Source organism: Thalassophryne amazonica, chromosome 21 (assembly GCF_902500255.1).
Source record: "Thalassophryne amazonica chromosome 21, fThaAma1.1, whole genome shotgun sequence".
NCBI lineage: Eukaryota > Metazoa > Chordata > Actinopteri > Batrachoidiformes > Batrachoididae > Thalassophryne > Thalassophryne amazonica.
This window is the reverse complement of record NC_047123.1, coordinates 17,889,083-17,913,733: the sequence shown is the minus strand read 5'-3', so window position 1 is coordinate 17,913,733 and position 24,651 is coordinate 17,889,083. Positions and strand designations below refer to the sequence as shown.

Here is a 24,651-nt window from a genome sequence, read left to right as displayed (position 1 = left end):
CCCGGAGCTAAAAGAAGCGGAGCAGTGGTCTCTGCTGACTACTGACCAGCGCTTCGCTAAACTGCCATCCAACTCCGAACGAGCAAAGTAGATAAGTAAATTTACATCTAGAATCACTTGATTAACCTTGTCAAGCGGCATTTTCTTAAACTTTTTTTAAGTAATATAACTATTTCTCAGAGCACTTTGAATCGAAAATCGATTCTGAATCGAATCGTCACCCCAAGAATTGGAATCGAATTGAATCGTGAGTTGTACGATTCACATCCCTAACAGTTATGGGTAGTTGTTGGCACTCTTTTTTCTTCTGGGTGAGAAGATTCTTATAAACAGACACGCAGAACACAATGCGCGTACTCTCCCCTCGTGGTGCCGCGACCGGCCTGCTTGATGAGGACGCAGAACACAATGCACTGTAAAAAAAAAAAAAGCATGCAAAATTGGACTAAAAAAATCTGCAAAACTGCGAGGCTGCAAAAGGTGAACCGCGTTATAGCGAGGGATATATATATATATATATATATATATATATATCTCAGGTAATCTTTGATCCCACGCTGTCCTTTAACCTACACGAGCACAATTACAAAGACTGCTTTCTCTCACCTCCATAATATCGCGAAGATTTGACCTATTCTGTCTATGGTGGATGGAGAGACACTGATTCTGGATTTGATTGTTATAATGTCATATATTCTGCTTTAACGTTGTAAAGCATCAAAGGTCCTCAGATGGTTCAAAATGCTGCTGCTACGGTTGACCAACCATATTACCATAATTTCATAATTTCCTGACCATGTGAGGTCAGTTTTTGAGCTTTTGTGAACAGCATACAAAATCCTTCATGGACTAGCACCTCCTGATCTGGTTGACCCAATTTAATCTCATGTAGCCGTCTGTGCTCTGCACTCTCAGGATGCAGGATTACTGTGTGTTCCCAATGGTTAAAAAGAAGTCAGCAGGTCGCAAAGCTTTTTCTGATTGTGCACCTGTTCTGTGGAACAGTCTGCCTGCTGAGATAAAACAGCGTGATTCTGTTCTCACTAACAGACTTTCTATATTAAATTCCCCTCCATCTTAAATTTATGTTAATATTAGCGGAGCTGGACTCAGTCTCACTTTATCTGATTTCTGGGATTGTCAGAAAAAAAACAAGGATTTCTGCTCTGTCCTCTTGGTTGAAATGGCGTTGATCAGGATCAGGATCAATGTTGCTGATTTCCATGAGACATAACATGGAATCAGCTTGTTTTTACAGTGGACGTATGAACACACTGTCGTTCAATGTCCGCTGGACTCTAATTATCTGGATGCTCATACCCCCATCGCACATATGACGATTGAGGCCGACACATCTGGCCCCAATTGGGAAATATTGAGGTGCGGTCTGAAGACCTAAGCACGGCAGTCTATGAGCAGTCTACATATTTGGTCCCATTCTTTCAGCTGTCCTGAGTGTGTTGCACATATTCAAAACACTCTTGGCGCCATTGAGATGGAACGCACATCTGTTGGCTCTCTGTTTTGTATGTTTGACAATTCTTTGCTTGTTTAATATTTGTTATTCTAGTATGGTCAGAGCAGATGGTCACCCCACTGAGTCACGTCTGCTTGAGGTTTCTTCTTACAATCAAAAAAATGGCAAAGGGAGTTTTTCCTTACCACTGCTGCTCAGGGGGCAGGTAGGGTTAGAGTTTACTATTGTGAAGCTCCATACTGAATTGACTATAATTTTTTTCCATAATCAAGCAGCCCTATGAGAAGGGCAGGTTAGTATTTTGTGACTCAACTGACTCAAACAAAAAAGGACAAAAGTAGAAAGACTGACTGTAAAATATACAATTCATGAATTGTGGCACTGATCTATGAAATTTAGACGTACACATGTAAGAATATGAGAAATCACATTCATTGCTCAAGGCCATCAACTATGGCCATCAGGTATTGCACAGGCTTTTTGTCCAGTCTTATTACTGCCAGGGTCTTCAAATTAACAAATTAATTAACACATTCCTGTACCTAATTTTATGGTATGATCTCACAGACTGGAAGGATTTACAAAACATTTAGCAGACAGTGTGGTGATGTCACGTCCTGGTTTTGCTAGCTGCTAACTGTGCTTCGTTTTTGTCATGAAATAGCACCTTTTTCATATATTATGGAAATGCTTGCGAGAAGTAAACACTTCTAAAACTGAAAACACTGTTTAACAACACCACCAACACCTATGAACCATTTACAAGACAATCTGCAGATGTTAGCATGCACGCTAACATCTGCTAACTCCTTATGGAGTTAAATTTGTCTCAGACTTACGCTCGTCTCAAAAGCTCATGTACTGGCGCAAAGCCTCCTGCAGACACCATTAAAATGTAAATATTGTTTTTGATTGATTGACTGATAAAGGGGCTTTAATGAACATGTACAAATTGTACATAAGACAATAAGATCTTAATTAATTAAACAATTGCAAATTATAAATAACACAATGTTCATACTGTTTAAATTATGACTGATTTAACTATTTTAAGAAACATCTGTAGCTTAATATCAAACTTATCTTGTTCTTACAAGAAAGTAGTCAAATCAGAAAACCAATGATGTGGGACTATTTGAGACAAAATACAAAATTTGCCGATTTTCTATAAATGAACACACCAGCCTTGCCTAGAGTGATACAACTAACTTTTTGGACATACATAATGTTCAAAAGTGGTGTTTCACTCTTTGATAAGTTATAAACATCCTTATGATCAGTAACTGTCCAACAGAGATCCAACATGTCTACCACACACCAGCTACTCTTCAATGCTAAGGCTAAAAACTCAACCAAGCTTACAAATTAGGGAATAAATACAAATCAGGCAGGGAACAGACCAGGAGACAGGTCAGCAGGAAGCCCAGTAAACAAATTTCAACCAAATAAGGATAAAGCCTGACCTTTTGGTTGGAAAACAACCACTCGAGCTCATGATCTACAACTGAGACACGCAAGTAAATGACTTCCTGTGCTTTGCACAGACAAACCAGGATCAGTGACGACACATAGCTGAATGGAAGCCTTCCCCCATGTGTGAGCTTGACATTTGGTCAAATCTATACCCACTCTTCCCCTGCGACAAACGTTTAACGGCTCAAATTAAGCACTTGTGTAGAACCTTGAGTTTGACCTTTCAAGCTCACCCAATGGTTAAAGGTCAACTGACCAACAGAAAGGTGACTTATCTACAAATTACTTTTTAACACAAACCATACGTCTATCTTCAACCAGTTCCTCAACGCAGCTATAAATGAGTCTGACCTTTCAAGCACACCCAGGATCAAAGGTTATGCAGCCAACAGACAAGTAATATATTACTTCATATCTGCGTTTCACAGCATATGAAATAATATGGCTTCATATTTGTGTCCAACAGGAACTGTTAAGGGTGGAACGATACATCCTATCTTGGACCTGGCATTAATATGTATTCCTTTTAAATACGTATCATGATACCATCAGAAGTCAACTACTGCATGGAAGAAATAATCATCCCTTGCAGAAAAATCATAAATGATTAATAAAATATAAAAATAGGAAACAACACCATCTACAATTTATATGCCAGAATAATTTGTTTCCTTAAACTTAAACTTTCACCACATAATTAATCTAAACAGTAAAATAGTTATTTATAGTGATATGTATGAACTCGCAGAAGGCGCACCGCATCAGGCATTGTATCATGGAGTTAGTGTATCGTCCCAATCCGAGTAACCATAGATGTATCTTGAACCAGTTTCTCTAAATAAACTCGATCAACATCATGCCAAAATTCTGACCGACTTCCAATGGATTTTTCTTAAAATGAAATCACTTTGTCCTTGTCTCACCCACAAATATTCCACTAAACTTGGACAGAATCCAGTCAAAATTAGAGTTATTTTCTTCAGACATGGATAGACCCAGTGGAAAGCACTCTTGGATCAGTCCACACCCTGCCTTCTAGTGTTTAGGCTCACTGAGTTGGATAAAAAATAACCAACTCAGGGCTGCCGTCTTAGTGGGGCGACATTCTGTAGTAAAACAATTGTTCATTTTGTGATAAACGCATGACATTTGGCACACATATTCTAAATTAACTAAAGTTTATTTTCAGATATGGAACCATCCTGGAGCTGACCTCTAATGAGCTGCAGGGGTCAATAAAGAATTACAAAGGGGTCAAAATTTAAAAATGCTCCAATCATTTTGAACGCTATACCACATTATTTGTCTGATCATAACAATTCCAAAAAGGTATAGTTTGGACTATCTATGACTGAATGTTCTGGAGTTATGGGGTAAAAACAGCAAAAATTGGGACAAAGGTCAGTTTCAGTTTGAAAAGGGGTCAAAAGTTAAAATTGCTCCAATTTTGGTAAAAAGTGATGCAAGCTCCAGGATGGTTCCCTATCTGAAAATAAACATTAGTTAATTTAGAATATGTGTGTCAAATTTGATGCTTTTATCACAAAACGGACAATTGTTATAGAAACTGTAGTTAAGCTGCTCCACTATCTGCAGTGAAGTCAGCAAACGCTGTCTGTGGCAATCAGAAATTTGTTAGAAAGAACAGACATCCAAACCGATTTCAAAGGCAGGACATCAAACAATACCCATAATGCAACAGCAGTAATGGATCAAGTGCTTTTTATTTACAGTCTAGACTGTTTAGGGAATACCACCTATACAGTGGAGATTAAATTAAACATGCTGACTTTAATTTTAATTCAAGGAGTTTTTTAAAAAAAGGTGTCTAGGGTGGTTTCCCTCACTCGTCTCCATTTTTTTGCACAGATTTGAGAGGATTTACCATACAGCACCATACTGTCTAAATGTCTCAATGATGTCCAAGACATGTTCAGAGACTTGGAATTGTTCACATATCCATCCCTTGGTGGTAAAAATTATGTATTTGTAGTAATAATCCCTATATTAAGTTGTCTAATTACTTACAGCCTCTAAAAATGGAGGGATGTGAATAAAAATGGGCAAAATGCCTAAATATTTTCATTTAACCACTTGAATTAAAACTGAAAGTCCACTCAACAAGCACATCTTGATGGTTTCTTTTTAGGGTTTGGATGACGAACGAGCTGACTCGTTGGGAACCATTCATAGTCAACTCGTTTACTTCTCGAGGAGGAATCTTTACAATCAATGAACACTGCCAAATTTAAGCAGTTAACCTCTATATTGAATTTAATAATGATAATAAAAACAACTATATGACTACAACTTACACAGCATTAACTGCAATAGCTTCTCTGTTGGAGTCAAACTGAAAACAAAACTAAAAGGAGCGTGGCGACGTCCTGATTCTGGGAAATAAGAATCATCCTTGGTCAAGTCAGGGGGCAAATCAACCACAGTTAAAAAGTATTGAAATGTGTCTGTAAATTGAATATTGGAGCCATAAAAATACATGATGTAAAGAGTTATTTGAAATATTATTTTTGCTAATGAGCGCCCCTTGAAGTGTCGGAAACCCGTGCTATCCGTATTACCCGGCTAGTCAACTTCAGCAAACTTGGTCTAATAGTCTGGACTGGTACTACGGAGACATAGACGTGATTACGTTGAGTCGACCCAACCCTGTTTAATTTCTCCCTCAGCACAGAGCTTTATAGCAGAGAGGCCTGGAACAAGAAGTGAACTGTTGGGCTCTTGCTGAATTTATCAGATATCGATCGAATGGGGCCGATTGTGATCGCTGTAATTAGATCAGGACATCCTGAACAAAAACTGACTGGACTTTGGGTAACGCCGATGCAGCAGATCAATCCAAAAAACAATTTAATTACATCACATCCAGCAGGCCTGTCTGTCACCTTCTGCCACATATCTTGAAATGACCCAAAAATTTGGAAGTTCTATTGAACCAAGTACGTTGGTGCTACTTTTCAATCAACGTATGTGTGCATGCGTCTGCCTTCTATATCCACTGCACTCATTTTCTTATAACTTAAAGCAGCAGGATGCCCACCTCTCCTGGCTTCCGAGGTCCTGGAGGAGTGTGTCGGCGTACTTCTGCCTCTCGCTGGGCTCGACATTGGCCAATTTCTTCACCTCACTGCGAACAAAGTACCAGAACTCCTTCACGCCGTTATCCACCCTCCTCCGTAGCTCCTCTTGAGTGGGTCCAGGGCCTGCAGCAGGGCAGAGACAGAGTGAAGAGCCTGGCCTAGTTTATTTAATCAAAGCCACAGAAGCCTAAAAATCCTTCAACATTGCCATGGGTGTCTAAAATGGTAAGTGGACTGCATTTAAATAGGGCTTTTCCATCTGCATCAGCTTTACAATAATGCCTCACATTCACCCCGATGTGAGGGTGCTGCCATACAAGGCGCTCACTACACACCAGGATCAACTAGGGGATTAAGAACCTTGCTCAAGGGCCCTTAGTGATTTTCCGGTCAGGCTGTGATTTGAACCGAAGATCCTCTGGTCTCAAGCCAAACGCTTTAACCACTAGACCATCACATCCCCCAGTCTTGGCGGCTTCCCTCACTAGTCCCATTCTTGCACGATCGCTCAGCTTCTGAGAAGTGCCTATTCCAGGCAAACTTAATATGCAGTACCATAGCAGTCTAATGGGTATTCAGTGACTTGGAAATTGATCTGAAGTCGACAGCTGAAACAAATGAAGGAAGCCACCAAGCCACCCAGATGACTATAAAGGACTTGTAGGGTTTGTGGCTGGAGAACTTGTGCATGGTGCAACTTCTGTCTACTGTACCATCAGTCACAACTTCATGAGAAGGAATTCTACACACACACACACACACACACACACACACACACACACACACACACACACACACACACACACACACACACACACACACACACACACACACACACACACACACACACACACACACAAAAAAAACTTCACATCCAGGCTCCAGACTCTTACATGCCTTCTGGCAAACTGTACGTGAGATTTCACATAACCAGTCTCTTTGCTCCTCAATCATGAAGCTGTATAACTAGTGATGTAACAGACAGACCATGCACAGTTTCTCCAGTTAATACCATGGAAGCCTATAACACCTTCCTAGCTGTTATGAGTGTTTTGGTGGCTTCCCTCAGTCGTTGCCTTCTTAACGATTGACGTAAATGAAGTCTAAGACATACTGGTTGACTTGGAAATGTTCATGTGAAATATTCACTGACTTGTCTGAAGAAAACTGGCTGTAAAAGTGATGATTTGTTTTGAAAATAATCCTTATGTTTGGTTTGCCCAATTACGTACGGATCTGACTCAGTTTGGATCTGTACAAATGAGTGCTGCAGGCTTGAACATATTCCTCATTCAGTCTCTGCTGCCTCCGTGACTCTGGGTGTTGCTCTGACCTCATTAAGGAGCGCTCGATCGCTGTTTTCATGCCTCGTGGCTCTCGCATGCATTTTTTTTTCTGACACGGCTCTAACGACGTGGAGGAACACCGCGTCCCGCCCGCACATCACGCAGGCAACACAGCTGCTCGCTCCGATTCCTTCAGAAGGAATAAAATATACAGAGAGGAAGGAGAGCCTGCGGCGGGAGGAGGATGGGGCGGCTTTCCTGCCTCGCTTTGGTGCTCGCTGCAGCTCTTTTTTGGAATAAGCTGGTGGGTGTTTTTTCTTCTACCCCTGCTGTAAGATGGAAAAGTTGACCCCGTCGTGCCCTGCACTCTTGCATGTCCCGGTTTATTTTGTCTGTCTCTTTTCTCTCTCGCTCACATTCCGCCGTGGGGACGCTCTCGGTGCTTCCACTTCCTTTGCACACTTTTCCATTCACCTGACAGCTTTCCTGCCCCTCTGACTGCTGCTGAGCGCGCCAAACGCACACGTCACCCCACCTGTCCGCTGGCGTAGCGTTGCCACTGTCACTGCTGCGGCTTTAGCGCTGTCCTCGGCTGAATACAAAATACAAAACCACAAACTCCTGTCGTGTTTTTTTTTTAAACATCCCCTGTGCTTTCAAATTCACTTGTTTAATATTTCAAAGCCGAGTCCCAAATCCTTCACCAACACTTCTATGGGCGACCCTGTGCTGCTCACCATCTCCAGTGAGTTTCTGGAAGCTGTGGATCTTCTGTTTGGCTCGGGTTAACTGATCCTCCAGGGAACGCAGTCGCCCTGCTGCCAGGGACCCGGCTTCAGCTTGACCCTCTGGTATCCTGGAAGCAACACGTGAGACAAGAAGAGGATGTGTGAGGAACGTTAGGGCAACACACACACATATCAATAAAATAACTGCTGGTATTTGTGAAAGTTCACTGAGAAGATCCGATTTGAGGTCATAAATGCTGTTGTGCACTGTAGACAAAATTGTGACTCACTCTACTCACTTAGTTCCAGTCATGCAGGAACCTCTGGTGTTGAAAATTGAAGCTAACACGGACGTGCCTAAACCTGCAATTCCTTAAATGGCCACTTGAGGCTTATGTGTACAGGCCTTTTAATGCTTCTACTACTCCTTAACTACGTGACCACGCAATTGCTTCGACGCAGTCATGACCCTTTCGAAGTTCTCCGTTAGGGTTGGTGGGTGTCACAATGCAATTCACCGCCAGAACAGCAGGGGGTTCTGATGTTTTTCATGAAGACTAGCCTACTACCCCATGAAAGTTCTTGATTATGAAACTGAAAAAGTGAGATTCTGGAAATGATGTAGCTAGTGCATGCCTCAGTCGTCTCAAACTGTAGTTACAGTTTTATCCAGGTGCACGTCTGGCTACGGAGGGTGTTTACAATGACGAAGAGGGCTCTGTATGGCTACGCAGCTGCAGATACAGAGTAGCATGAATTGGCTTAACACATGGCACATACCTACATAGGGCGCACGCAAACAGACAGTTTCACACTCAGATTATGTCAAGTTAGCTTATTTGTTACCACTAGCGTGCTGACTGTAGAATTTAGCCAGTAGCCAGGCCCTAGTGCACAACTTAGTTTGATTTATTTGGCATTAGAGTCATAAACCGTACAATATCACTGATTAAAAGAATAAAATCCTGACATGAAATACGTAATTGCTGAGGAGAACACAAGAAAGTCAAAAGACGTACTTGCACTGTGGTCTTCAAGAAATAAATAAATGCACAGTCACTCCTCACTCAACGCAATACAAGTACAATGACGAAATGTCTGAATATAGATAAAACACGCTAGACACAGCCCCCCAATGGTAGTTTCTCAATGAGTAAAGGTGTCCGCGTATCCCTAAAAACTAGTCATCAAGCTTGGTGCTAAGATTTAGCGCGTGTGCGGACCAAATACTGAACTTGTCTTTTATGAACGTAGTTGATTTGAGTCACAGCTGGAGTGTTGCTAGCATGGGCTGCTAGCTCCTGTGGACTCGAGTGTGTTGGTAATTTTATGACAGATATCAGAAATAATCTAATAATTGCACTAACAGATCACGTAAGAACTTTGTGCTATAATATTTCCACTGAGTGAAATTTTAGCATTATTTTATTTGCATATTAGCGCAGTTAGCACTAATTAGCAGGCAGTGATAGCTATGTGATGCTAGCTGCAGTGATAGCATCACAGTTACTGAGGCAACATGTCCGTCATACTTTTTAATAGTCACACTCAAGCCATGTGTTATTTCAGATGCGGCAAATATGCACTTTGACTTTTTAGCATTCATCGGTCATAAGGATCACAAGAATGCACGTTCTTCTTTCTGCCATATCTCAGGTAGTAGGACTGCAAAGGTCTGCTGTCTCATAAAATGTATTAAACAACATGATCATTAATTGCGCCATTTTTCCCCCAACTCACTGAGGCATAAGTCAGCTATCGCCATTCTAAAGCTCTCTTTAGTCATCTTCATTAAATGTGAGCATGCATGGAGGCACTGTTTGCTCAAAGCTTAGCAAACTTGCAGTTGAAAAACTTGCAAAGCCTAATTGCTCATTATAGCTGAAATGATGTTTGGGATGCCAGACAGTCCCTTTAATGCACGCCGCATTAATGCAATAGGCTACTCTCACATGCATATATGTAATTACTGCTTTAAAAAAAAGGAAAAAATGTATATATGCACACTCACACACACACTTTAAGGGTTGGCTTCATTATTGTTGCATGACAAATGCATAGAATTAAGTAAGAATAATTGCAGCTGTGTCTCAAACTGTTTTAATGTAATGTACTCACACACACATTGTATAGCTATTTATAAAGCAAGAAACGCCTGTGTGTGTATGTGGCTCGCATATCTCTCTGACTGTGTCAGATCAGCCTCAGCTTTCAGATATGGCTTGCGTATGGCACGCTAATGTGCATCCTTTATTATGAAAATTTTGGGGATGAATTTTCAAAGCCTTTATTTTCATTAATTTTAACTAATTTTGATTTATTTATTTAGATTATCATTGTAACGTTAGTACTTCCAAGATGGCGCCCTCCATGGCGCGTCTGTCCTAGTCTTTCTGCTACCTAAGCGACTGCAAGCTAACACTGACCAAGAGCTGCAACTTCAACGTTAGAGTAAAGTAAGAAAACAGACTGCAGGAGTTAAACGTGCTCTTTTCACGTTTGTTTGCAAAAAATCAAGTGTGGCTCGCTGATGTTACTAGTAGCAAAGTTAAACAACATCAGATAGTTCACGTTGCTAGCACCATTTCACAAGAAAACATTTAATGCTAGCATCCCGGCAAATACATTTACTGTGAAAAGCATGCCGTCAGTGTTCTTGACAATACTGAGGAGATGTTAGCTAAAATCTGTTTTTTGCTAAAACGTCAAATTTACCACAATTTGTACAAAGATTCAGTAAGCACATAAGCTCAATAAAATATCATATTTGCTGTGAGTTTAAGTTTAAAGCATGGTGTATGTCTGACCATGTTGGATGAAAGGCAACATTTTTCTTAAAATAACTGTACGTATTTGCGTGTCTCTTTGTATCTCAATGTCAACCATGTCTTAAACGTACACTTTGTCTTTTAAAACTATGTAAGTATACACCTCTTTGTACATCCCACTTTCAAACACAGCCTCATACGACCGTCCATGAAAAATCTACTTAAGCTCCCAATTTTCTAGAGGAATACAAACACACACACACACACACATTATATATATATATATATATATATATATATAATATATATACATATACATATATACATATACATATATACACACACACACACACACACCCCACAAAGATTTCCATCAGGTTTCACCCGATTATGAGCATTTTTAGATGCCTACAGCAACTACCTCATACATATTACAGCAAGAGTCCACAAAAGTATTTTAAAGGCCTGACTAGTGTAATATGTCATCTTTAATGAGATATTTTCATGAAAAAAGACACAAATGTGCAATTTACTGCATTTTGTTTTTTCTTGTGTAAAAACACAGCTTAGATGTGGTTTGACCGAATCAAATTGTCATTAAACTTAAATAAAACAAGGATGAAGTGGAGGTGTAAGAGTCAATAGGTGTTCACAGGAAACAGTTATTTCTATATTTATTTATCTATGTTAATTGTTAGTTGGTTTTATCTTTTCTGTTTTGTTTTGTTATTTGTTTTATTATTTTTGTCCGTTTCTCTAAAATTGTATTGTAGCATTATTAGTTATTATTACTATTATTGCTGTTGCTGCTATTATGATTAATATCTAAAAAATAAATAAAATATTACAATTTGTAATACATTTGACTCTTTTACAACAAACGCTGAGCCATTAATTATTGTACAGAAAACAAATGCACACAAACGTGCTGAGATGTAAACAGCTTAATGCTAACTTTAACATTGAAAACGCCATAGACATGCTAATGCGTTAGCATCAGTCCCGATTTTAAGTTATAAAATACATCTATTAACTGTTTCAGAAGACCATAACAGGTCGGTTTAACATAAAAAAGGTAAATATTACTCACAGACATATGCTCTTTAGGGTTTTAGTGGGGAATAATTAAGATAAAGCGAAATAAACCAAAGAACCGAAGCAGCAGATCGAAGCATTGCTTCATTGATTCAAGGTTCAAAGTAAAGTCACGCCCTGCTCTACTTTGGGAGTGTCTGCTAATGTTCCCACGAAGACAGAGAGGAGAAGGACCGTGGCTCATGGCAAGCAGTAAACAGAGCAGAGAGGAGTGAAAATATATAATAATAATAATATAATATATAATAATTTCGGCCCCAAAACACGCATGACACCACGTGTGCGCGCGTATGTGTGGTTAAATTTTCCAAATGACGGAAATCTGTCGTGGTGACGGAGAACTTTAACCCATGCAATAGTCTTGCAATATTGAGTACCTGCTGATACAAAATCCCAATCCAGTAATTGGATTCTCAGAGACAGGACACTTGTACAGCGCACATTCCGAGCTGACCAAAGGACAGACAGTCTCACACACACGACCCAGAACAGCCACTGCGTGCGATTGTAATAAACGTCTCGGCATAAAGCTCTTACAAAGTGAAGTGTGTTTAAATGCAGAAGGGCACTTGTGAGGAACTGCAAAAGCCATGCTAATGAGTCATCAAGGCATACAAAGTCAATTTGCTCCCCGAGTGAGGAACATCAGCCGCTGGCAGGCATAAAGATGAGACTTTTAAAGTTGCATCAACTGTCCTGACTACACCTCTCCCCCTTCAGTCCCTGGGAAGCCTTGGTCTCGCTCTCCACAGAGTCTTCAGTGAGCGTTGGGCTTCAGGAACTTATGTGAACACCGACATTATGCAACCCTCGATACCTCTGGTGGTGTTGCGGATATTAATGTGTAGTGGTCGACCGATAAGGGGTTTTTAATGACAAATCCCAATTTCTGGAGAACAGGATGACTGTTCATCCTGTCCATGTGGTACAAGACAACAATGTAACAAATGAGAGATAAAATACCGGTTTCTGTCAACACCCATTTCTACTGTTTTAAGGGACCCGTCTACAAGTACACTAACAAAAGTGGAAGTCCTAACATCTTTCTATGAAGGCTCTCAATTGTCCAGGTGGTTTCCATAGTAGAGAAGCTTGAATCGTCAACTGGACTGGGTTGCTTGATGCGAGGACGTGTCGCTCCAAATCGCAGAAGCTTCCTTGGCTAAAATTCTTGCTCTGGTAGTCTGACTTCTGTCTTGACTCTTGGAGAGAAGAATAAGAGAAGCTACAAAAGCTGGAGTTTTAAACCTAACCACGCCCCTCCTACCGAGAAGCAGACTGCTATTGGCTAGTGACTAAACAATTGCTCTAATTAGCACCTATTGTGCTCTAGTTAGCACCCTCCTAATAACAGGGTAGCTGTCCCTCCTAACGATGGGACTAACGCCTCTCCTGATGACGTGAAAGACTCATTACCATGAACAAAAGACTGAAACTGCTTTGACCTGAGTACCCCATTGTAAACAGGGGATTTAAAGCAAAACGTCCTCACATCAAGCATCCCAGTCCAGTCGAAGAATCAAGCTTCTCTACTATAAGTCCTAACATCGTTTCAGAGAAGCCACACTGACATGATCACCTGACTGATTTTTTTTTTTTTAAGTGGCCTCATGAGCGCAGACACTGGACAATAAGTCAAGATGCCATTAACCTGATAATTTACCAGTCTACCACTATGTATGTGGTAGACCATCTCCTTCCATTATCATTGGAAGGAGATGGTCTACCACAGCAGCTGCTGCTCCCTCAGTATGCTGATCACTGGGGCAACCAGACCAAAAGTAGCTGAAGCCACCCACTGAGATCTGAGACACTTCCATATCTTCACATCTCAGTTACTGCAACGTGGAGTTTTCCAAGATCACTTGATAGCAATGGAAGATGGTCATCATTCTCAGGGGAAGGTGCCCAACCACATGAGCCACCTCAGGTGCAGTGAAGGTCGTTCCCTTTTGTTTGCACATTGTAGACCAAAATGGCTGGAGAAGGGCAATGGGAGGCCGATGTTTCACCTGACTGCAGCAGTTAGATGGTTAGTTTAGATATGGAGAGGTGGGAATGAATCGGTTATCTGTCTGGGTGATTGCCATCCAGCGGTTCCTTGGTTTAGTGATGCACAGCACCAGTACATGCTCCCAGACTTCACTCTTACAGTAATACTCAGGTCTGTGGTGCACATTTCAGCCTCATGACCCAGATCTTTGGAAATTTACAAAAACTGCACCTCCACCCTTCTCAGCTCAACTCTCCAAATCACTCCACACGTCAACAAGCTTTCCTCCAGGCCACACCCGAACCATCTTGATATCCGCTTTCCTGAGTGACATCATTTCCCAGGAGTCTTATTATCGAAAACAACCACACATGGGAACAAGACGCCCTAGAAAAGGCCTAAAAACAAAACAAAGACAGCACAAACTAATGAGTACGGACACACTACAAACGTTAGCTAACAAAAGAGATCTAAACTGCTGTGACACCGTACTGTTCCAGGAAATGCATAAGCATAACCATGCAGAGGTAAAATGCATCTCGACGTGCACTTCAAATCCACAGATGCGAAGAGAGAAGCAAACAATGCACGTAATTATAAAAATGATCTGTGACGGCATCTCGAGGGGGATCGCCGTGCAGACGAGACACGGCAGCTGGATTCAACAGCTACTTAATCAAAAGATACAGGAGAGCTGATAGATGAGGGAGCGCCGACTCTGAGGAGGCGGGGCTGGAGGTGGGGAAACGCGCCGAGTGAAATCCGCGAGAGCGGCGGGTGGTGAACCCTCCCGGCTTTAAGCAGCGAGGTGGAAAGCAGGTGAGGTGAGGTTCCCTCTCAGATGTCGCCGCGGCTGCGCCTGGTAACCGTGGAGCTCAAAGGGCGATCCGAACCGTGCGGTGAAATTTGAACGGCGAGAGGTGGAGCTAAACTGCAGTGTTGACACTGTGCAATCTATTGGAGATCTCAAAAAATTTTATCCACTGACCTGAGAAACACGCATGGCAATGCCAGTATTGTCCATCATTTGCCTCTGTACACCACCACAGGGGAGAAGAAATTAATCAAGATAATCTTTTCATGTAGATCTGAGGCCTTTTTCAAAAAAAATATTAGGGGATACATCTCTCCCAAATAAAATGATTTGATAGGTGTCTAGAGACGTGACCAGGAATGTGATTACGGAATGATCCGATGCAATCTGTTACAATTCTTTAATGTAGACATGTAGAAAAGCTTGAGGGATTCTCCAGGTTTTTACTACTGTGCAGCAGCAAATAGAACATAGAACAAACCAGCTGTTATTAGCATAGCGTGACTAGCATAGCATAACATTCCCATTATAAACAAGTGATGGTATTACCAATCTGTGAACCAAACAAATTGTGGGTACAATTGGGTACTTTTACTCATTATACTACCAATATCGGCAGCACGGTGATTAGTGGTTAGCACTGTTGCCTCACAGCGAGAAGGTCGTGGGTTCAATTCCCATGGTCTTTTTGTGTGGAGTTTGCATGTTCTCCCGATGTTTGCGTGGGTTTCCTGCGGGTGCTCCGGTTTCCTCCCACTTCCAAAGACATGCGGGTTAGGTGGATTGGAATCTTTAAATTGTCCGTAGGTGTGTGTGTGGGTGTGTCTGTTTGTGGCCCTGCGACAGACTGGCATCCCATCCTGGGTGTACCCTGCCTCGCGCTCTATGGCTGCTGGGATAGGCTCCAGCCCCCCGCGACCCTTAATTGGACTAAGCGGTAGAAGATGAATGAATGAATGAACTACCAATATCATGTTAAATTGTGTTTAACGTCACATAGTTAAACATTCCTGTGAAAAGCGCCTCACACCAAACTTAGAACTCTTACAAGAGTTTAAGTGGGAGCACAACACAGTGAAATCAACCACTGACCAGTTCATGGTGCATAGAGCTTTTACTTTGAAATCAATTTTCAACTTCTATCAGTCTACCCCTATAAGATACGCATTCTGATACATAGGGTATGATACAAACTAGTTTCTTACTTCTTTTTGCATTACTAGGCAATAGTACCCATGGCTATGAAGATGCTAAAGAGTATGACATATATAGGCTGAGTAAAAATAGTGTCAATAAGGACCTGTTTGCTTATTCTGCATAGAATTTCCTGATAAACAACCCAAATAAACTGATCTTTGATCCCAACGACCCTGACCTTCACATAACTGAATAAAATGTGACTTTACCAGGGCAATTCCAAAATCTGCTTAAATGTGTGCCAAGTGTGGTCTAAGTCCAACTGAACATCAAATTACTTGACCCTGATCTCCTTGATCTCTGCCAAACTGAACCATTTAACTGGCAATGCAAGGGTCTAACTTCACCCATGTACCAAGTTTTATGGAAACCAGCCAAGGGACCTGGATGTAGGTCAACAATAGTCAACATGACCTTGACCAAATGACTGACCGTTGGCAAAATGGACTTTGCCTGGGCAATTCCAGAACCAATCCACATATCCGCACAAGGATTGGTGAATATCCGAGTTAAAAAAATAATAATAATAATAATAAATACACACCAAGAAAATGTCCAAGGAGACAAACATTGCTTAAATTACAGTATAATACCATCATCCCGTGATAGCTCATTTAAATTTAGCTGAAAAAGAATTGAACCTTGGACAAGCATGTGGATGTGTGTGACCTCCCACCACGCTGTGACATCACAACCACCGCTGTGTTATGTTGCTGCCACTTGGGAGGAACAGATCATGTGATTTGTGCAAACCACCTGACGCCAAAAAGCCAAGCTAATAAATGACAGCAACGTGACGGCGAGCAAAGAAAGATAAAACACTTTAAACTCATGTCAATGTTTTACAAAGAAAGCCTCTGATTGTTCATGAATAACGATGGAACTAGTGCATGTTATACACTGACTGAGGGTCTTATATTCTTTATGGGCTTCCATGGCTGCATTTGTGTTGATATTTCTGCCCCGCAGCGAATCGGCAAATATTTTCTCTGTGTCTTTGTCCGGATTGTTGTATCTCCACGGATTCAAATGGAATAAATCCAAGAAAATGCACTTGAGCTGGTGCATTCTTGCTTAGTACATCCACAGTGAACCTGCTCGACGTCCTATTTGACAAAGACACAGTCTGCTTACACAATGGAGCTAATGAGCTAAGATTTTGTCTTCGAATGCTTTTGACAATAACACAACAGAAGAAACAAATGTTTTGCTGCATTCTGATGGTCAACTGAACGTTTGAGACGTAATGTGACGTAGCCTACATCAACTCGACGCAACTCGATTACGCCAGTTGCTACCGGTGTGTCAACAAGCCAGGTTCTACATATTCCTTCATATTTCTTCATGCCCAAGGGATCCATAGGAGGTGTTTCATCAAGTCAAGCCTTTGATGTAGGCCAGCGGAGTCCAGAAAAGGGCAACGGAGCAGTAGCAGAGCACTAGCGGAGGTGACGTAGCAGCAGCGGAGAGCAACTCTTGCTGGCCTTTTAGCATTAAACTCAAAGATTTTAACCATGGTGACAGTTTTTCCGGGGCCAAGAAGAACATCTGTGTTGGTGGACCTCGGTGCTGGTAAATGGTAAAATGGTATGTTGGCAAAAGGTGGGCTTAACGTCAGAATGTCAATGGACCAAACGTTAGCCTGCTGGCCTGAGCTAGCTTGGTAACTACAAGATGGCAGGAGATACAGGCATGTTTGAGCCTCTACGTCATTTTGGTGTTGCCCACGTGCCACCTCTTTGTCCATTTATAGGTTGTGAGAGAGTACATTTATATAGTACTTTACAGTGATGCCTCACATTCACCCATTGACACACACACTGATGTCGGGGTGCTGCCATGTATAATTTTACTTTCATTTTTTGAAGTGTATTTCAGTTTAATGACACTTAAAATCGAAGTTATATTTAATCCACTGTTACAACACAGAATAAAAATAAATAAATTTGTGCAAGTTGTTTTGAAAGTCAAAGCGTAATTGTGTTAAATGACTCTGATTTAAATTTTGTCCTAAATGATCTCGATTATGATTGTTGTCACGCTCGAGCAGTTGAGCTCACAGTTGCCCAGAAATACGAGACAGAGTGATATGATAATATGGTGCATAAAGCCGCCGCTTCCTAAAAACGTTCCGGTGATGTGACGGCATGAATAACATTACGGGCTGGGCAGAAATGAAAGGGACCACCAAAAAAACACCTTTACTATACAGTCTACAATTTACTTTTTAGATGGGAGGCGGGGACTTGTAGTGGACCTAGCCAAGATAACGCACCAAAAAAAAAAAAAAAAAAAAAAAAGCAAAATCGAGCTACGATTTTAGGAGCAAAGGCTGTTGCAAGTGAGAAACACAAGGGAACAGAGAAGGAGAGTAATTGCAGTCTAAAGATCAGTGGACTGGACCATTAAAAGACAATTCCATTGAAGCACGGCAGACAATTTGTCTCAATCACTCTGACGTCTCCATCTATCCCAGATCTGGGTCACACAGATTGTGAAAATGATCCTTTGCATCAATTCTAACCATCATGGACCTTCAAAAGTCCACTGGTTCAAGAGACAGAGCAATATGAACCTCTATGGACAAAAAACAACAAAAAACCCTTAAATAAAACATGCTACACTTGCATTTAGAGCCATAAGTGCATTACGACAATCCATTGAAATATAATAACATCTTTAGTGGAGACTTCAATTTCAATTTGAGAGTATTTACAACAAAAACGAGTATTTATTGATTTGAACCATTTTAATTAATAGATTTTTCATTTTAAGTGATAATAGGCAACCTGACAGACACATCCAATTTTTACATTGATATATCATCATATGTTGCAATATTCACTATAATCTTGTAATCTAACCTCCTGCAAATGGCTAATATGCTATTGGGTTAGCTCGCTGCCCCCGAGCAGTGCAGCGCCCTCTGCTGGAAGGAGACAAGCCTGAACCTGTGCTCCACCTGGGACATCTTTGTCACTGTATAAATATCAATATGCATGCCCCCCCCCCCTCCCACTTCTATTGATATCATATCAGGTAACATTTGAGTCAATACTTACAGTAGTGTTCAGAATAATAGTAGTGCTATGTGACTAAAAAGATTAATCCAGGTTTTGAGTATATTTTTTATTGTACATGGGAAACAAGGTACCAGTAGATTCAGTAGATTCTCACAAATCCAACAAGACCAAGCATTCATGATATGCACACTCTTAAGGCTATGAAATTGGGCTATGAGTAAAAAAAAGTAGAACAGGGGGTGTTCACAATAATAGTAGTGTGGCATTCAGTCAGTGAGTTCGTCAATTTTGTGGAACAAACAGGTGTGAATCAGGTGTCCCCTATGTAAGGATGAAGCCAGCACCTGTTGAACATGCTTTTCTCTTTGAAAGCCTGAGGAAAATGGGACGTTCAAGACATTGTTCAGAAGAACAGCATAGTTTGATTAAAAAGTTGACTGGAGAGGGGAAAACTTATACGCAGGTGCAAAAAATTATAGGCTGTTCATCTACAATGATCTCCAATGCTTTAAAATGGACAAAAAAAACAGAGACGCGTGGAAGAAAACGGAAAACAACCATCAAAATGGATAGAAGAATAACCAGCATGGCAAAGGCTCACCCATTGATCAGCTCTGGGATGATCAAAGACAGTCTGGAGTTACCTGTAAGTGCTGTGACAGTTAGAAGACGCCTGTGTGAAGCTAATTTATTTGCAAGAATCCCCCACAAAGTCCCTCTATTAAATAAAAGACATGTGCAGAAGAGATTACAATTTGCCAAAGAACACATCAACTGGCCTAAAGAGAAATGGAGGAATATTTTGTGGACTGATGAGAGTAAAATTGTTCTTTTTGGGTCTTTTTTGTGAGACGACCCCCAAACTCTGAATTCAAGCCACAGCTCACAGTGAAGACAGTGAAGCATGGTGGTGCAAGCATCATGATATGGGCATGTTTCTCCTACTATGGTGTTGGGCCTATATATCGCATACCAGGTATCAGGGATCAGTTTGGATATGTCAAAATACTTGAAGAGGTCATGTTGCCTTATGCTGAAGAGGACATGCCTTTGAAATGGGTGTTTCAACAAGACAATGACCCCACGCACACTAGTAACCAAGCAAAATCTTGGTTCCAAACCAACAAAATTAATGCCTCGCAGATGTGAAGAAATCATGAAAAACTGCGGTTATACAACTAAATACTAGTTTAGTGATTAATAGTTTTGAGTTTGTAGCGTCAACAGCAGATGCTACTATTATTGTGAACACCCCCTTTTCTTTTTTTTTTTTACTAATAGCCCAATTTCATAGCCTTAAGAGTGTGCATATCATGAATGCTTGGTCTTGTTGGATTTGTGAGAATCTACTGAATCTACTGGTACCTTGTTTCCCATGTAACAATAAGAAATATACTCAAAACCTGGATTAATCTTTTTAGTCACATAGCACTACTATTATTCTGAACACTACTGTATATTCTAAGTTATAATGTTATGAATAATTAGTGGCGTGGTTGTTTACTGACAGTTGTGCGCTAGAACCAGAGCCTCGCTGGCAGTGGCTGGTAGCTACTGTGAGCTCGACCCGATCGATATTTGCCAGAAACGTCTGAGCGGTTTATGGCAAATATCTGAGATAATATGGCTTTTCTGTGGAGTTAATTATACCAAAAACCATTAAAGAAGTTGGTGCTACAGTATTTCTGTTGAGTGAGGTTGGCACTAATTAGCAGGTAGCATGATGACATACGTTTTACTATGTGCACCCAACCACACCCCAGTCCACAAAAACATGTATTAAACAAACATCTGAACCAAAATTAGCCTGTTAGCCTTAGTTTAGCGTAGGCTGCAGGAGAAGACCAAGGAGTCGCCCACGTGTCACCTGGCTACAGCAGATAGATGGTTACTTTTGAGAGGATGGGATGGACCGGTTGTCTGCCTGGGTGGTCTGCCCCGGCTCCGCCCCTGCTGCAGCTTTCCGGTCACCTCGGGCACAGTGCCACGGTTCCCGTGGAGACGGCGGCATGTGCCAGCTTGATGGTGTGACATCGGAGTGAGGGAGAGGTGAGAGTGACAGCTGGGCTGAGTGATGAGGACCTGATCGATCCCCCGGGAATGCCATCGGAGGATAGAGGGATCAGTGAGTGATGGCGCAGAGGAGGGGCCGTGATGGATGGCAATGGAGCCGCACTAAGCAAAGAGCGGCGAGCGGGAAATAGAAAATGAGGACTGAGATGATGAGAAGAGCTCTGGAGACCAGTGATGGCGGAGCGAAAACCAGGCCAAAAGGCAGCTTATCATTGTTTCCCATTCCAGCCAACATTTGAAAACAGTGGACACCAAAAAGAGAGAAGATGTATTATTTTTGCTCTGGTAAATATCCTGCATCTCTCTATCACTTTTCCATCTCATGCAGATGATCAAAGCACTTTAAAATGATGCCTCACATTCACACAAACGCACAGTTTGTCAGGGCGTTATCATGCGAGGTGCTGAACTGCACACCGAGAGCACCTTGGGAGAATACGGACTTCACTCAAGGAGACTTTAGCGATTTTCCTGTCGCACAGGGAATAAAACTGAGCACCATCCCCAATGTGGTGCACCACACTGAATTTCAAATAACGCAGTAAAAGATACATTGGAAATTTACAACCTAGGTTCTATGTTTTTTGTTTTGTTTTTTAGGTGTTTTGGAAGTCTTTTCAAACAGGACAAAATTTCATTTAATCAGTGCATTACTTGTTTAGAATGTAGGCACCGCGGTAGCAAGCAGAAGCTAACCGGCTAATTAATGTTATTGGACGGTGCACTAACAAATCAGAGGAAACCGCTTCTTGTCACCACTGAACAGATTAAAATGTCATTACAAGTGTCCAGTTGTCTCTTTCTGTAAGACCCAGTCCCTGATCGGCAATTGACTTGTAATGCCTTAGTGCATATAGGGTTTTATCTCTCTGTTTTTATTGGTGGAAAAGTGCTGAAAGCACCCACAAACAATTAAACAAAGCAGTTTCAGCTTTTTCAGTGAGGGAAAAAAGCGCTCATCATGGGATTTGTTTCTTTAGCAACAGTGAACAGTTGATGACTGGCTGATAATACATGGTGATAATAAAAAGTACTCACCCACAGCCGGAACCAAGCGTCTGTCCAATTTGTTATATCTGCTATCTCTGCTATTCAGTGTTTTCCCCCTGTCTCTCTATTGTGATAGATTCTGAGTAACAAATCATCAAGAACAATCCTCTCATCCTGACTTCCTGAAAAAGCACCACAATGACGTCATGGCAGCTATCTGAAAAGTTGAGGGGGTTTAACTTAAAAGCGCAAGGTTAAGGTCACAGCTTATGGTTGTTTTAAAAAGTTTACTTGCGTTCAGTTTGCACGTTAAGCTCCGCACTTCTAATGACGTCTTTGCAGGTTCAGGGTTCAGTCCCAGTGATGCTCTGCCACACCTTCACTGCAGCTTTGAGGCATTTTCACACTGGAGGGACTTTTTCAAAGTTCTTACAACTGTTTTATCTTGTGCTCACTTGCATGGTTGACATTATACCTGTCCAGTCGTTCTTACTGTGTTTGGTACAATAACACTACCTGTAACCTTAGTGACATGAAATTTGGGGTTCCACAGGGATCCTTCTTAGGCCCTCTGCTTTTCCCTGTTTATATAGTACCACTCAGGCATATACTGCGATGTTTTGCCTTTCACTAGTATGCTGATGATACTCAATTGTTCATGCCGATAACTACTGGTAATCTCATTTACATAAAATCATGAGAAGATTGCCTTGCATCAGTGAAAAGCTGCATGTCTAGTAACTTCCTACTTTTAAACTCTGATAAGACTGAAATGATGGTTCTTGGTCCAGTGAGACATCGGCATCAATTTGACCAGCTAATGCTTAGCCTAGGCTTGTCTGTCATACATCATATTGATAAAGTGAGGAACCTTGGGGTAATTTTTGATCCTACATTGTCCTTTGACTTCTATATTAGAGATATCATGAGGACTGCTTTCTTCCATCTGAGAAATATAGTGAAGATTCGTCCCATCCTGTCTATGGCTGATGCTGAGACCCAGATTCATGCATTTGCCTCTTCTAGATTGGAATACTGCAATATTCTATTTTCTGGTTTACTGCAGTCCAGCATTAGGGGTCTCCAATTGGTTCAAAATGCTGCTGCCAGACCTTTGACACAAAGCAGAAGGTTTGACCACATTACACCCATTCTGGCATCCCTTCACTGGCTTCCTGTCCCAGTGAGATCAATTTTAAGGTTCTGCTACTAGCCTATTTTGCCCTTTCATATGGCTAGCAAACTGGCATATTATGTTACTATGCTTTTTACTTTTTTATTATGCTTTCTAATCTTTTATTTTATTTTATTTTGTTTTCTGAATTGTAATTTTATTTTGGTTTCTGAATTGTTCTGTGTGAAGCGCCTTGAGGTGACTCTGTTGTGATTTGGCGCTATATAAAATTAATAAATTGAAAAAAATTGAATTCACACCACATGGAACTAGGCACAATTATAAGGCAATGTTTTGGGGACTTTAAGGTCCTACTTTAAGATATGGACCCTCATATTACAACAGGATCCATTTAGTGATGGGTGTAAGTTCCTATCAGGTTCTTCATGGTGGCTTGAATTCAAACAGAAAAAAAGGACTTTGGGGATGTGTAGACCCCAGGGGAACTCCTCTAGTGTTTCTGTCAATTCTGTGGAGTTCTTTTGTTTTACTTAGTTTGTTATTGGTAGTATGTCCAAAGTTAGGTGGTCACCCCTATGAGTCTGGTCTGCTGCTGGTTTCTTCCTATTATTAAAAACACCTGTAGGAGTTTTTCCTGACCACTGTTGCCAATGTGCTTATAGACAGGGGGTGGGTAAGGTAAGACCGTACTCATGTGTAGCACCTTGGGAAACGTATGTTGCAATTTGGCACTGTACAAAGAAACTGAATTGAAATAAACTGAATAGGTCCTGGATGAGTTGACAAACTCCAACCCTGCAGAACATTCCATTTATTTGCCTTCCAAATGTCTTTGGATGTTTTTAACAATATTCTTGGAATGATTGTCCACTGACACAATGAAGGACTTTACAGTAGATTTACAAGCAGTTGGAAGAATGTAACACATTACACAGCTACACATACTTCAGAATTCATCATACCGCTTTTATCAGACATGAAGTCATCAATAAATGGAAAGGAGCCAATTCTACTGGCAGCTATACATCTCCATTATAACCTTCACTGTGTTTAATAGGTGAGGTGGGATTCTTTGGATCTTTCAACATTTTCATCACCATTATTGGTACAATTAAATGTTCATCTCATTTGTCCATTATGTCTTCTTTAGACCTAATGGAGGATTCCATATTAATGCTTGTCCAGTTGTTGAGACTTGGCCTGGAGTTTGGGGGTCAATGCCTTGGTCTTGGGGTCTAAGCCTTGGAGCCTTGGCCTTGTTCTTGGGGATGGGGCAAAGCCTTGATTTTGAGGGGTCAAGGTCTGAGCCTTGGGGATCAAAACCTTGTCCTGAGTGATTAAAGCCTGGCTCTTGGCGGTCAACGCTTTGGTATGTATCTTGAAGTCAAAACCTTGGCCTTAAGGGGGGGTCAAAGCTTTAGCCTGGATCTTGGGGGTCAAAACCGTTCTCTTGGCCTTGAGGGGTCAAAACCTTGCCCTGGGTTTTGATAACACCACTAAC

The 24,651-nt window shown here is 41.3% G+C and overlaps 1 protein-coding gene across 1 annotated transcript in view; it reads right to left on the bottom strand.

The window, feature by feature from the left end:
- Positions 1–24,651, bottom strand: part of fut8b (fucosyltransferase 8b (alpha (1,6) fucosyltransferase)) — a 255,849-nt gene that overhangs the window by 77,490 nt on the left and 153,708 nt on the right. The window contains 2 exon segments of the mRNA XM_034161646.1: positions 6,009–6,171; positions 8,072–8,190. Of these exon segments, the coding sequence (XP_034017537.1) occupies positions 6,009–6,171; positions 8,072–8,190 (282 nt within the window).